General features: G+C 38.9%; 1 protein-coding gene across 4 annotated transcripts in view; it reads left to right on the forward strand.

Annotated features, from left to right (window-relative positions):
• PRKD3 (protein kinase D3) overlaps positions 1–16,119 on the forward strand; it is a 78,814-nt gene that overhangs the window by 29,160 nt on the left and 33,535 nt on the right. For all 4 annotated transcript variants that reach the window (XM_033176013.1, XM_033176010.1, XM_033176012.1 and 1 more), the window contains 4 exons: positions 3,226–3,364; positions 5,840–5,971; positions 7,322–7,479; positions 12,652–12,844. In XM_033176013.1, the coding sequence (XP_033031904.1) occupies positions 3,250–3,364; positions 5,840–5,971; positions 7,322–7,479; positions 12,652–12,844 (598 nt within the window). In that variant the 5' untranslated portion in view covers positions 3,226–3,249. The remainder of the gene's footprint in view (positions 1–3,225; positions 3,365–5,839; positions 5,972–7,321; positions 7,480–12,651; positions 12,845–16,119) is intronic.

Here is a 16,119-nt window from a genome sequence, read left to right on the forward strand (position 1 = left end):
GTGTTTATTAAGAAGGTTATATTTATTTTTTCCAATCATATATTATTTTAATGTTGTTTTCCTTCTCCTGGTGTGTTTATTAGGTCTTCAGTTACCATTATTCAGGACTTCTGGTTTAGTCAAAACAGTATTGATGAGCCATATGATTTATCACAGATAGTTTCTGGAGAGAAATTCCCTTGTCTTTTTCCATTTACTTGCTATAGTTTCTGGAGAGAAATGTCCTTGTCTCTTTCCATTTACTTGCTATATAATTCAGACTGATACTTTTCTGACTGATAGTGTCACCCTTTCTTCAGCATCTTGCTCTCTGGTCTCTTCCTGTTCCTGTTCCTCTACACAATGCTGTCAGCATTATCTTTTTAAATCACAGATTTAATCGTGTTCCTGCCTTGCTCTGAAACCCTATGTCTCTTCTCCCTCTTAAGTATACCTTAGTAATATAAACCACTGGTGTTTATGGATCACAGTGCTGAGACTTTTACAGCCATCAAGTAATTTAATTTTGATAAGAACCTTATAAAGCCAGCCTATAACTCCTATTATCCTCCATTTTGTAAACAAGTAACTGATTTAGAGAAGTTAAGCAACCTTTCTAAGCACCTTAGAAAAGGTGCTATAGGTGCTATAGTTAGTAGGTGGCAAAGTTTGAACATAGTAACAGGTTTCTCTGTTAGTGTAGCGCCAGTGGGGTTCCCTGTGCTTTTCTGCCCTCTTTATACCCAACTTTCCCCCATCTCATTCTTTAGTCTCAAGGCTCCACTTACCTTCTTCCGTTTACTTTGTAACTTCTCATTAATGACACTTACACTTTCAACCTATGGAAACTCTGCTTCTCTTTTTTTGTTCTGCTCAAATATCATACTGAATCTTCCCAGTTAACATTTTTTATTCCTCCTCCTTCTATAATTTTTTTATTTTAATTTTGTTATTTGCCTTATACTATATATATTTGTGTTTGTTTCTGTCTTCCTACTAGATTGTAAGTTCCTGGAAGATAAGGACTGTTCTGTCTTTACAAACCATGGGGCCAGTATCTTGCACTTACCAGACATGCAATAAGTCTGCCTTTTTGAAATCAGTTTTATTTATACAAATAGTAGAGTGAGTTAGTTTGTTTGTGACGGAGTCTCATTCTGTCACCCAGGCTGGAGTGCAATTGTGCAGTCTTGGCTCACAGCAACCTCCCATCTCCCAGATTGAAGTGATTCTCTTGCCTCAGCCTCCCAAGTAGCTGGGACTACAGACATGCACCACCACACCTGGCTAATTTTTGTATTTTTATTAGAGACAGGGTTTCACCATGTTGTCCAGGCTGGTCTCGAACTCCTGACCTCAGATGATCTGCCTGCCTTGGCCTTCCAAAGTGCCGGGATTACAGGCGTGAGCCACCGCATCTGGCCTTAGAGTTTTAATGGGGTGGAATGTGGAGTCCTTTGTCCTTACAAATTGTTATAACTAAGTTATGAAGATATTTTATTCTCCAACTTAATAATTTGATAAAATTTAGTAAAATTCTAATTTTAAAATTAAAATGAAAATTTAATTTTTTGGATTTGTATTTTCACTTGTATTTTTTAATTGAGAATTCTTACACTGTTAGATATATGTTAAAGCATACTATGAGGTTTTACAAATACTATTGGTGACTCAAAAGGAGAATTAGTATTACAAAAATTCTAAATATTTCTGTACTTTTCCATAATTTACCCTGGTTAAAAAAGCTATAAACTTGTAACTTTCTAGTTAATCATTGTTTTTAATTTTTTTAAAATTTAACTTTAAAAAAAGATTTGAGAGGCCTGTTGTGGTGGCTCATGCCTCTAATCCGAGCACTTTGGGAGGCTGAGGTGGGGGAATCACTTGAGTCTAGAAGTTCAACACCAGCCTGGGCAACACAGGGAGATCCCTGTCTCTACAAAACATAAAAAATTAGCTGGCAGTGGTGGCATGCGTCTGTGGTCCCAGCTACTTGGGAGGCTGAGGTGGGAGGATCACTTGAGCCTCGGAGTTTGAGGCTGCAGTGATGAACTGTGATCACATCACTGTACTCATCCTGAGCAACAGAACAAAACCCTGTCTCAAAAAAAAGTTTTGAGAACTCTTCAGAAGTATATACAGGAGTTTTCTAATGAGAAAATTAAGGCCAGAAAATGAGATGAAGCTAGGTTAGTGTTTGCACCTAAAACACAGTCCGTAAGATCCAAGACTGATGGTAAAATTGGGCTACAAATTTGGCTGTGCTTTTTCTGTTGGGCAAAGTAAACAGGAAAACATGTTAACTTACATGAGCAAATTGTTCATGTTATAAAATCAACCAGATTAAGTTATTTCTTTTTTTTTTTTTTTTTTTGAGGCGGAGTCTCGCTCTGCCGGCTGGAGTGCTGTGGCCGGATCTCGGCTCACTGCAAGCTCCGCCTCCCGGGTTCACGCCATTCTCCTGCCTCAGCCTCCTGAGTAGCTGGGACTACAGGCGCCCGCAACCGCGCCCGGCTAATTTTTTTTTGTATTTTTAGTAGAGACGGGGTTTCACCATGGTCTCGATCTCCTGACCTTGTGATCCGCCCGCCTCGGCCTCCCAAAGTGCTGGGATTACAGGCGTGAGCCACCGCGCCCGGCCAGATTAAGTTATTTCATGGGTGGGTCTTCACAGAGAAGGGCTACAATATGAAATAGGTAAACGATATCTTCAGCAACATCTCTGTGACAAATGCATTTAGTTTAGTGAGACTGATTCATATCAGACCATTTGATGCAGGCAGGTGACATGGTGTCATTTATTAAAGGATATTTTATGAGGAACCCAAATAAGTCAGTGAGCATTTATAATTCTGAGATCTACTGAAGAATTTTGAAATATCTAGAGCAGCATGTCTCAAGGCGCTGGAAAGACTGCTTATCTTTCAGGCTAAGAATACAGTAGCAATAGGTTTAAGATTATATTCTCCATCACTAACTGAATATAGAAATCCTGTATTTGTAAGAGACAAGTATTTTAAAATCATGAATGATTATTTATTTGTAAATTGACTTTTCTATTTTTCTTGAACTTTAATATTAACCAGGATGCTTGAGTATGTGGATCACCATTTAGGTATCAATAGAGTGGTTAGCAAATGGTGTTAGGTTAAAACACTATGTTTTAAATTCTTTGATAAAATTGAAACATTTACTTGTAAAAATAGAAAGCTGTGGTTATACTGATACAGGACTATTATCCCTCAGTTTCCAGAGTGTGGATTCTTTGGCATGTATGACAAAATTCTTCTCTTTCGCCATGACATGAACTCAGAAAATATTTTGCAGCTGATTACCTCAGCAGATGAAATACATGAAGGAGACCTAGTAGAAGTGGTTCTTTCAGGTAAGTAAGTGGCTTTTTAAATGTTACTACCTTTTCCCCCCAAAGAGCCTAATTTTCTGTACTAAATGCTGCAATTCAATTATATTTGGTCTTTGTACTATTGTTACTTAATTTCTTTCATCTCTAATAATGCTCACCATGTGATCTTTCCTTTCAGGAATGTTATATCACCATTAAGAAAGAAAAATAGGCCGGGCACGGTGGCTCAAGCCTGTAATCCCAGCACTTTGGGAGGCCAAGACGGGCAGATCACGAGGTCAGGAGATTGAGACCATCCTGGCTAACACTGTGAAACCCCATCTCTACTAAAAAATGCAAAAAATTAGCCGGGCGTGGTGGCGGGCGCCTGTAGTCCCAGCTGCTCGGGAGACTGAGGCAGGAGAATGGCGTGAACCCAGGAGGTGGAGCTTGCAGTGAGCCAAGATGACGCCGCTGCACTCCAGCCTGGGGACAGAGCGAGACTCCGTCTCAAAAAAAAAAAAGAAAGAAAAATAGCTGGCAACCGTGGCTCACACCTGTAAGCCCAGCACTTTGGGAGGCTGAGGCAGGAGGATTGCTTATCTCAGGAGTTTGAGACCAGCCTGAGCAGCATACCTCATCTCTACTAAAAATTAAAAAAAAAAAAAAAAAAAAAAAAGCTAGGCGTGGTCACATGCAACTGTAGTCTTAGCTACTTGGGAGGATAAGGTGGGAGGATTGTCTGATCCTGGGTGATTGAGGCTACAGTGGGCCATGGTCACACCACTGCACTTCCTCCTGGACAACAGAGGGAGACTTGTCTCTTTAAAAAAAAAAAAAAAAGGCCGGGCGCGGTGTCTCACGCCTGTAATCCCAGCACTTTCGGAGGCCGAGGCAGGCAGATCACGAGGTCAGGAGATCGAGACCATCCTGGCTAACACGGTGAAACCCCCTCTCTACTAAAAATACAAAAAAAAATGGGCCAGGCGTGGTGGTGGGCGCCTAGTCCCAGCTACTTAGGAGGCTGAGGCAGGAGAGTGGTGTGAACCTGGGAGGCATAGCTTGCAGCGAGCTGAGATCGCGCCACTGCACTCCAGCCTGGGCAACAGAGTAAGACTCTGTCTCAAAAAAAAAAAAAGGGAAAAAATCAGGATAGGAAAATAAACTGAATTACTTGAACGTTACTAAGCTAAGGAAGTTATTTGGTCTGAAAGAAATACACTCTTCTCTGAGTCAAATAAATAAAACAGTTACACTGAAATTCTGTTTTTTCCCCTTCCCCCGCCCCCATTTCTGTAAAGAGCATAAAAGAAGAAAATTGGGGTTTAGAAAAGAGAGTCAGGAAAAAAGAAGTAATGAAGATATGGAAGAGGAAATTACAATGCTAGTTATTTCTGTGGCTTTAAAATAAAAAATGCTCTTTCCCTTTTTGTCCCGCTGGGCTTTTTTCTACCTTTCTCTTTTTCTACCTCACCCATTCTTGCCATACATTGTTTTTTAATTCCCACTGTTTGCCATCTCATCCAGCAGCAATGTGGGCAAGATAATAAGGAGTGAAAAGGAAGAAAGAATGCCATAATAATGCACATAGTAGGTCTGCAGTACTTTTTGTTTGGCAAGGAGGAGAACTGATGGAAGAAAGGAAGCAAGCTGGCCAGCTATGTGTCGGAACCCTGCTACCAAGTTCCCTTTTCTCAAATTCACCTTTGAGCCTTTTCTTGAGATCCTCTCTCTCCTTATTAGTCCCCACTCCTCTCATCTTAATTTCTGATTCTGTCATTCACCTCACTCCCTGCTACACTGACCATTCATCTTCTATACAGCAACCCCAAACCATCTCTGTATTTCCCAATCCTTGCCTTCCTCTTCACTCCTGACGAGTTTTGCTCCCTGTCTCACCTGGAAGTCCTGCTCACATCTCTTCCTTCTCTACTCTGGACCCCATCAGACTACAGGGTATCCACTAATGACTTGCAGGTTGAGGTGAGAGGAAGTTCCTTGGGTCTACTGTCCAGTGTTCACTAAGGGGAAAGGAGTTTCCTTCTCTTATCCACTAGGACTGTGGAGAACAGACAGACAAGTATATCCTGGGATCCTAAGTTAGGATTCAGTATCTTTTTCCACAGAAACTTTTCTGTAAATAGAAGTTAAGTTCCATACTACTTTTTACTTTAGTGTTCTATATCCCACTGTGTAAGTTAAGCAGTTTTTAATTGGCTAAAGTAGACCTAACATCTATTTGTAATATTGTCATTATGAGAAAATGCTGTTGGAGTTCCAAATTAACTAACCTACTACCTGCTTATGGAGCTCAAATGATAAGCAGCAAATGGACTTCCTAAACTAGAGTTTGAAATCAACATACTAAATGCTGAAAATAATTTACTTTTATGGTCCAGTGAAACTTTCAGAGAAAAAATGATTCTGTGTACTTTGACATAAATGAATATGTGAGCATTCTTAATCTCATCGCAGTTACAAATATAAGGTGTATTTTAATGCTTTTCTTTTTTAAAGCTTTAGCCACAGTAGAAGACTTCCAGATTCGTCCACATACTCTCTATGTACATTCTTACAAAGCTCCTACTTTCTGTGATTACTGTGGTGAGATGCTCTGGGGATTGGTACGTCAGGGACTGAAGTGTGAAGGTAGGTGTTCTAAAATTTTTGTGGTCATTTGAAATAAGATTCCACATTTGCATTTTTTATTAGTGAAAAGATGATGAGCTGTTGACTAGGGTGGTAACAAGGATTTAGATTGGAGAGATCAGGACTCATTCTGTCTCTGCCACCTACTCCTTCATATTCTTGGGCAAATTACTAAACCTCTTAAGATTAATTTCTCTGTAAAATACATTCTGCCCTACTGGTTTTGTGAAGAGTAAATGGTTAAATTGGGTAATAGGGTTAAATATTTAGTACAGTGTAATGGCTCCATAAATATTCATGTTGTTTTTTGTTTTTAAAAAGTTTTCTTGGCCAGGCACGGTGGCTCACGCCTGTAATCCTAGCACTTTGGGATGCCGAGGCGGGTGGATCACCTGAAGTCAGAAGTTTGAGACCAGCCTGGCCAACATGGCGAAACCCCGTCTTTACTAAAGATACAAAAAATTAGCCAGGCAGGGTGGCCTACGCCTGTAATCCCAGCTACTCGGGAGGCTGGGGCAGGAGAATCGCTTGAACCTGGGAGGCGGAGGTTGCAGTGAGCCGAGATTGCACCATTGCACTCCAGCCTGGGTGAAAGAGCGAAACTGCGTCTCAAAAAAAAAAAAAAAAGTTGTCTCCTACATTCAGCTAAATTGTCAAATTTGTTCTGAATTAGAATTGCTAGCAGTAGGACACAGGTGCACATTTCTGATGAAGAAACAGTCTTCTAAGGTGGAGGGTCAATAAACTTTTTCTGTAGAGGGACAGGGAGTAAATGTTTTAGACTTTTTTGGCCATATGGTCTCTGTCATGATTTAACTCTGCTATTACGTTATGAAACCAGTCATAGACAATATGTAAACAAATAGATATGGCTGTGTTCCAATAAAACTTTATTTAGGAACATCAAAATTTGAGTTTCATAAAATTTTCATGTCACAGGAGGAATTTGGTACAGAGGCCATAGTTTGCTAACCAGTGCTTTAAGCCAGTGGTTCTCAAACCGTATTGTGCATCCTAAAACACACTTTGCTGAGTCTCATCCCCATAGTTTCTAACTCAGTAGATCTGGGGTGGAGCCTTGTAATTTACATTTTTAACAAATTTCCAGGTGGTTGCCTTAGGGACCACACTTCAAGAACCACTGCTGTAGCTGACTTATCCTTTTTACACATTTCCTTTTCTTCTTGAATTTATTAGCTTCCACTTAGCCTGCCGTCAGGGTTCTTAATTAGGGTAGGTATGGCTCACAGAAAATATGTTAAATAAAAGAAGCAGTGGTTTTTATGTATCACACTTAAATAGTAAAGTTTTTTTTTTAATCTTATATTTTGCCTTGTAAAATATGTTTAGGCTGTGGATTAAATTACCATAAACGATGTGCCTTCAAGATTCCAAATAACTGTAGTGGAGTAAGAAAGAGACGTCTGTCAAATGTATCTTTACCGGGACCCGGCCTCTCAGTTCCAAGACCCCTACAGCCTGAATATGTAGCCCTTCCCAGTGAAGAGGTACGTATTCTAAGGTAATAGACGTTTTACTAGTTATTCTATGTTTCTACAGGGTGTATGACATCACTCTAGAACATAATTTATACGCTAAAGAATGGTAATATTGCTGCACTTAAGAAACATAAAATGTAGTAATGGAGATAGGACTTACAAGTAGTAATGAATTCCTTTTTGTACACTTTGGGATGTTATTATGGCTTGTACCACTGCTTTAACCTTCTAGCCAGTATCCTGGCTCCTGGTCTCCATACTTCATCTTTTTTTTTTTTAATTTATTTTTAAATTTTTGTTTTTTTGAAATGGAGTCTTGCTCTGTCGCCCAGGCTGGAGTGCAGTGACACGGTCTCTGCTCACTGCAACCTCCACCTCATGGGTTCAAGCGATTCTCCTACCTCAGCCTCCCAAGTAGCTGGGATTACAGATGCGTGCCACCACACCCAGCTAATTTTTTATTTTTAGTAGAGAGAGGGTTTCACCATGTTGGCCAGGCTGGTCTTGAACTCCTGACCTTGTGATCAGCCCGCCTCAGCCTCCCAAAGTTCTGGGATTACAGGCATGAGCCACTGCTATCTGCAGATCTGTATACAGATGAGACAGTTGAGACAGAGCAGTTAAGGGACTTGTGTGAAGTCAGAGAGCAAATTAGTAAGATAGTGGAATTAAACCCAGATCTCATTATTAATAAGTCAGTGATTTTTTTCCTAATACAGTGTACCTCTCAAGGGCAAAGGCAGTAGATCCAGGAAAAAAGAAATAACTCCCTTGTACATTTGATAGTATTTGAAACGACTTCTATCTGTAGGTTGTAATCTTACTATTTAGTTGTTTCTATAACTTCTCTGATCTTCTGTAAATTAATGGCAAAATCAAGGCCTTGTCTTGGTACTATGGTCATTATATTTTGCTAAGTTGAGACACCAGAGTAAAAACTTTTGAAATCTTTTCACAAAAATTCCATCTTCTCCTATTATTTACCCCTAGTGTGAGATTTTTAAATGATAAAAAGAGTGCTGTGGCACAAAGGACTGAAAATGAGGGGTTGGTATAAACCTACAGAACAGCCTGGAAAAGATTAATAGGAAAAAGTTAGTGCATCTTATACACTGAACTGCACAGAGGACTTACCTAGGAATGAGGACAGTAGAATAGAGGTATGTTAAGAGCCCCACAAATGATGCTGGTATGCCACCTATGCCCAGTTGAGTATTACTAGATTAGGAAATAGCAGAAGGACAGAGCAAGTGGATAAGGTATTACATTTTTCATTAGTTTATATTTTATCTTGAATATGAAAACTCCTTAGGGAAGTATAAGAAGTGCAGTTACATGTCTGAATTGTTTAGATTGTTCAGAGTATTTTTAAACAAATAGAACTTGTAGCATGGAAGGGCTTTCAAGGTTTACTTAGTCAGTTCAAGCATAGTCTCAAAAAAAAGAAGGCAGAGTAAGAGAAGAGTCTGTGGGGGGAAATTAGAAGAAAGGATGAGTGGAGTGGGAAGGAATGGAGGAGATACCAATTAGGAAGAAAGAACCCCTGAAGCTCAACCAAGGTTAGAGAAGAACTAACTCAAGAGTGGCTGCCCATTAAGAGCCTCATAAAGTATCATGTGCCAGGCTTTATGCTAGGTGCTTTCCTTTTGTCATATAACCCTTATCACAGTCCTAAGAGGTATAGGGGCTATCCTGATTTTATAGTTAGGGGAAATGGGTAAGAAACAGGTTTCTAAGGAGTCAAGATATTAAACTTCACTAAATAGTAAGATAAGCTTGAAAATGGGCAAGTTAGGAGTAGAAACTTTTTATCTTTTTTTTTTTTTTTTTTTTTTGAGGTGGAAAAAGAAATGTGCTAAAGGAAATACTTGTCTGTTTCACTCTGTCACCCAGGCTGTAGTGCAGTGGTACCATCTCGGCTCACTGCAGCCTCCAACTCCTAGGTTCAAGCGATTCTCCTGCCTCAGCCTCTTGAGTTCCTGGGATTACAGGTGCCATTCCCGACTAATTTTCGTATTGTTAGTAGAGAGGGGGTTTCACCCTGTTGGACCAGGCTGGCCTCAAACTCCTCAGGTGTTCCGCCTGCCTTGGCCTCCCAAAGTGCTAGGATTACAGGCATGAGCCACCGCGCCTGGCCAGGAGTAGAAACTTTTGAATCTGACTCTAAGGTTGTTTTTGTTTATGTGTAAGAAGTCAGTTCCTGTTATGTCTGTTATAATGTCAGTCTAAAGCAGGGGTGTCCAGTCTTTTGGCTTCCCTGGGCTACACTGGAAGAAGAATTGTCTTGGGCCACACATAAAATATACTAACACTAATGATAGCTAATGCACTAAAATTAAAAAAAAAAAAAAATCTCATAACATTTTAAGAAAGTTTACAAATTTGTCTTGGGCTTCGTTCAGAGCTGTCTTGGGCTGCCTGTGGCTGCAGGTTGAACAGGTTTGGTCTAAAGGGAATCCAGTAAAGAGATGGAAGAACAGAAGAAGATTGTTCATTGAATTTGGCTAAAATGGGACCACTGAGATTCAAGAAACCAGAATTGAGTGCTGGCTGCTTAAAGGTGAAACAGACAAGTATTCCCTTGAGCACATTTGGGAGAATTCCTTAGGGGTTAGGAAGGATAGAATCAATCTAGAAAGAAAATGTTGAATCTGAGTGTGTGTAAAACTGGAGAATTGCCGGGCGCGGTGACACACGCCTGTAATCCCAGTACTTTCGGGGGCAGGCGGATCACCTGAAGTCGGGAGTTCAAGACCAGCCTGGGCAACATGGTGAAACCCCATCTCTACTAAAAATACAAAATTAGCTGGGCGTGGTGGCATGCTTCTGTAATCCCAGCTACTTGGGAGGCTGAGGCAGGAGAATCGCTTGAACCCAGGAGGCAGAGGTTGCAGTGAGCCAAGATTGTGCCATTGCACTCCAGCCTGGGCAAAAATAGTGAAAATCCATCTCAAAAAAAAAAAAAAAAGAAAAAAATGGAGAATTTCACTAATACACCAAAGCTGATTAAATATACAGAATTGAGGAATTACCCATTTTAAAAAGGTGTTTTTATTCCCTTTATTTTATATATAATTGAGAGTTGACTGTATTGTTAGAACGTTTTTGTGAGCAATTACTTTGGCAAATGTTAACTTAAGCTGTGGAAATAATCAGATTACTTTTAGAAAATTACTGGTTGTACATTGATAAGAAATAATAGTTGAAGCTAAGCACTAATTTGTATATAGGGGACATTAAAACAAGAAAGAACTTCCACTCAGTTCTAGTTACTGATTTCAGTGGTCTCATTTTAACCAAATTTTCTTCGTAACTATACCAACATCCTTCTCCATCCAAATTCTAATTAAGTCTGCCATGCCTTTCTTGCCATCCTCGCCCAATAGTGTGGCAATCCACTGTTACTGATGGGATTGCATTATGCAGAGATAAATTAAAATGGGAAAAAGGGGCCAGGTGCCATGGCTCATGCCTGTAATCCCAGCACTTTGGGAGGCTGAGGCGAGCGGATCACCTGAGGTCAGGAGTTCGAGACCAGCCTGGCCAACATGGTGAAACCCGTCTCTACTAAAAATACATAATTAGCCAGGTGTGGTGGCACATGCCTGTAATCCCAGCTACTTGGGAGGCTGAGACAGGAGAATCGCTTGAACCTAAGAGGTGGAGGTTGCAGTAAGCCGAGATCATGCCATTGCACTCCAGCCTGGGCAACAAGAGCAAAACTCCGTCTCAAAAAGAAAAAAAAATAGTTCCTATACTATCAGTCTGAGGCATTTTATAGTACTTTTCTCCAACCAGTTGTTTTGTCCTTTTCCTTTTCTTCCCCCCTTTTTTAAAATTTTTTTCTCCTCCCCTTACTTCTCCCTTGCACTTCCCTGTCTCTTGGTTTTTTCTGACTTCTTTTCCTTCCCTTGGTTGAACATGTTCGTGTAGAATTGCCCAAGTTCTCTGAGTTACAAACATTACTAGTTATAGAAAGCATCTGAAAGATCTCAGGACCTCAGTTCTGGCAGTGAGGATGCAAGCAGGTACAGCAAAATCTGTTAATATAGCTAGATGGTAGTTGAGTATTAGGATTTTGTGCTTGAGAATTTGGATTATGTTTTATTCAATTTTGTGTCCCTAGTATATAATAGGGCCTGGCATATAATAATCAGTGAATGTGTGTTGAATGAATGGAATGAGCCACATTGAACTGGGTGATCTATAATTTAGTTTGATTATTCCCTTCATATAGAAAGGGTCATAGTTACCAAAATCTACTTACCCCTCAGGTTACAAACATTTTTAATTCATGCCTTCTTTAATTTTGCTTTTTGTTCACCTGGTAGAAAAACCCAAACAATTGGAAAATAAAGGAACTTCTTAAAGCTGAGTTACTGAAACTATTGTTTTAATTAGTTTTGTATCTGCCATTGTTTATCATTATTAATTAAACTTAAAATGTATGTACATATTTTAGTATTAAGATAAATTTGAAAATCTAAAATGTGTTTCAAAATATATTCAGATGTCATTCAGTAATGCAAAATGAGCAACAATAATACTTTCTGAATTATTTGTTTTAAAGTTTGTGGGTTTTATTGTAAAGTGCTGAAATGTGCCTGGCAAATAATAATCAGCGAATATGTACCTGAGAATTAACGTATCTTAGATTTTTTTTTTTTTTTTTTTTTTTTTTTTGAGGCAGAGTCTCGCTGTGTCGCCCAGGCTGGAGTGCAGTGGCGCGATCTCGGCTCACTGCAAACTCCACCTCCCGGGTTCACGCCATTCTCCTGCCTCAGCCTCCTGAGTAGCTGGGACTACAGGCGCCCGCCACCACGCCCGGCTAATTTTTTTATATTTTTAGTAGAGACGGGGTTTCACCGTGTTAGCCAGGATGGTCTCGATCTCCTGACCTTGTGATCCACCCACCTCGGCCTCCCAAAGTGCTGGGATTACAGGCTTGAGCCACCGCGCCCGGCCAGATTTTTTTTAAGCATAAATATTAGCAAAAAGAATCTGCATTTTTCTCATTCAAAGATTGGTAAATTAAACATTGCAAAGGAAACTGCTGAGAACAACGTTTTTAGAGTTTTTTGGCTTTAGTGTTTGAAATAAATGATTCTTGTGGTTAAGCTCTGCTCCCACTACTTTGTTTTTAATACTGACTTACACTTATGAAAATTACTTATGTTATAGTCACATGTTCACCAGGAACCAAGTAAGAGAATTCCTTCTTGGAGTGGTCGCCCAATCTGGATGGAAAAGATGGTAATGTGCAGAGTGAAAGTTCCACACACATTTGCTGTTCACTCTTATACCCGTCCCACGATATGTCAGTACTGCAAGCGGTTACTGAAAGGCCTCTTTCGCCAAGGAATGCAGTGTAAAGGTAGGATTCGGTGTTTTCCCTAAGTAAAATTTATGTCTGTTTTGTTATTAAATATAGGTTTAAAATATTTATATTTCAGAAGCATTAGCCAAATAAATTATTCTCATAATTGTTAACTTATATAAAGGAAAGAGAAATATGAACAAAATAGAAATGTGTCTGTAAACTACTACTACTACTACTGTCTGCAGTGTGTATTATTACGTGCCAGGCACTATAGTAAAACAGTAAACAAAACTTTACATACTCAGTCTTCAAAGCAATTATATGTGAATTATGCTTTTGTTAGTATTCCAGTAGTAATAGGAGTTACTATTACTATTAACTATTAGTAGTAATAGGAGTAGTAGTAATAGGAGTTAGTAATTATAGGAGTCATTTTTCATTTTATAGACATAGATTCGGTAACTTGCTTAAGATCATGTCGCTAGTAAACAGAAAAACTAGACCCAGCACTTTGGGAGGCTGAGACGGGCGGATCACGAGGTCAGGAGATCGAGACCATCCTGGCTAACACGGTGAAACCCCGTCTCTACTAAAAATACAAAAAACTAGCTGGGCGAGGTGGCGGGCGCCTGTAGTCCCAGCTACTCCGGAGGCTGAGGCGGGAGAATGGCGTAAACCCAGGAGGCGGAGCTTGCAGTGAGCTGAGATCCGGCCACTGCACTCCAGCCCGGGTGACAGAGCAAGACTCCGTCTCAAAAAAAAAAAAAAAAAAAAACTAGAATGTGGACCTCTGATAATGGCTTCTTCACCTGTATGCTTATCACTTGCCAATATAGAATAGCTAGTAGGCAGCAAAGCTGATCCTTGAGGTTTTATGCCTTTTTGATTCCAGAGCCAGACACTAAACAAAATAAAAATAACGCTTTCCTCTTTTCATTAAATATTTATTATACACACACATAAGCATACTGCAAGAGTTTTGTGGTTTTTTGTTTTTAAGTATGTAGTTAGGAGAATTGTACAAAAACTGTCATTCCCGAGAATAATCACACTGAAATAGGACGTAATAGAAGCTACTGAAATTATGATAGGGACCACCCTTATTTGGATACTAACCCAGCACACTCTTATAGTATTCTCAAAACATCTCTTAATGAAACAGGTTTTTAATAGCATACTGGAATAATTATTTGCTTATAATTATATAATGCTTTTATGCTTTTTAAAGATGATTTTATCTTTTTGTCTCATATCTTCTCAGCAATGCTGTACAGTAGAAACTATGTTTTCACAGTAGAGTGAAAACTAAAGTAGAATGTAAATGTCTTAGATTATTAGACTGAGCCAGGATAGGATGTAAGTAGTCTAAGTATAATCTTGTATACTTTTTTCATGTAATTAGCAGTTCTTGATACTGTACTTTTTATATAGTAGAAGTATTTGTGGAATTGAATTATCAGGTGATCTAAATAAAACATTGTGGTTGAGGGTTTTGTAACAAGAAATTCTTGCTTACAAGACAGAGTAAGATAATTGTATATAAGCTTAAGCATATAAGAAAATAAAGCTTTTCTTGACAGTGTATGACAGCACACGAGAAATCAAATGGGGAATAGGTTATACATTTGTTGTCAGGTATTTTATAACTATTAGGCATTATAACATGATGAAATTTTATTTCAACAACTTGCTTTGACTATGAGGTACTACATAAATTAATACTTTAAAATATCAACATAAAAATGTATTGGCAAGCAACCACTGAAAAATGTTTTGGGAAAGAACATTAGTAACAGATGTACAAATTCTAGCCAACAAATAATCTTAATGAAGGCAGTTAATACTGCTGTTCTGCTTAGCAGAACAGAAACATTCTTAAACCATATGCAGAAAAGTACAGTATATTGTAGTGGAACTAAAAATAAATATGAATGAATTTTTACATAAACCCATTAATTCTGCTACTGGGTTATTCAACGTTTTAGGGTTCTAGACGAAGAATCTTCTATGCTTATATTGGTTCAGAAAATGGTAGGTTTTATTTCAGTATAGTTAAGCTACTTCATTTATTAATAATTATAATTCAGTGATTTCCCTATTTTAATAGTATGAATTAAGATACTTAAAACATAAAAGTATTTTCATTTGTCAGTCTACGAAAGAAAAATGATTTCATTAAGATAAAACCATTATACTGGATCATTTGAGAAAATACACAATTCCAAGAACTCATTCATCTGTTTGTCTTTATTTTCTACTTTGATGTATAAAAACTTCAAGGTAGCTTAAAAGCATATGTAAAATATAAAAGAGCATAAGCAAATTAATAAAAACATGGGTAAGGACATTTCGAACTAAAACTGCCTGCCTGTCATTCGAACCTACGTACTTGCTGCAGGTAGTCCACAAATTCGGCTTGGAATTTTTTTTTTTTTTTTTTGAGATGGAGTCTTGCTCTGTCGCCCAGGCTGGAGTGCAGTGGTGCTGCCACACCCAGCTTATTTTTGTATTTTTTTGTAGAGACAGAGTTTTGATATGTTGACCAGGCTGGAGTCAAACTCCTGGCTTCAAGTGATCCACCTGCCTCAGCCTCCCAAAGTGCTGGAATTACAGGCGTGAGCCATTGCACCCGGCCTGAGTTTTCAAAGGGAAAATGGAAACCTTGTTGTTTTCACAATTTGCAAAGTTCATGAGATAAAACACAAATCTATTGTTTGAGATAGTGTAAGATAATATCACATGAATTTTCCCGAGGGCCTGTCTTAACAAGGATAGTGTTTTAAATAATGTAAATGTTGTTATCTAACAAATTATACATTTCATGGGGTTTATGTCATATAATGATCTTTAGCCTGTGCTGTTGGCATGATACCCAGGATTTTCTTGACTCCCAAGGGTAACAAAAACATTCTTAGTCAGGTATTAAAGTTATTTTCACCCAGTTATTACTGATAGATGCATTTCAAAGGTGGTATTAGACATAGACCAGTTGGTCTCAACTTTAGTATAACTTACAGAGCTCAGCCCTACCCTCCCACCCCATAAGAGTTGCTGATATAGTAGGTCTGGGGTAGGGTGCAAGAATTTGCATTTCTAACAGGTTTCCTAATGAAGCTGATCTGGGACCACAGTTTGAAAACAACTGTGTTATACAGTAATTTGGGACAGATTGTACCTGACACTGATCTGCAATGCTGTCAACTCTGAGGTTTGTTTTAGGCCGAAGAGAACCATTATGTACAAGTGGGAGGCCTTGTGCTGGAGAAACTCAGTCTTTCCTCACAGGGTTGTATGTGAAAGTCCTTATTGGTTCCTCATAAATGTTTGTT

The sequence above is a fragment of the Trachypithecus francoisi genome, unplaced genomic scaffold (genome assembly GCF_009764315.1).
Source record: "Trachypithecus francoisi isolate TF-2019V2 unplaced genomic scaffold, Tfra_2.0 Lachesis_group17, whole genome shotgun sequence".
Classification (NCBI taxonomy): Eukaryota; Metazoa; Chordata; class Mammalia; order Primates; family Cercopithecidae; genus Trachypithecus; species Trachypithecus francoisi.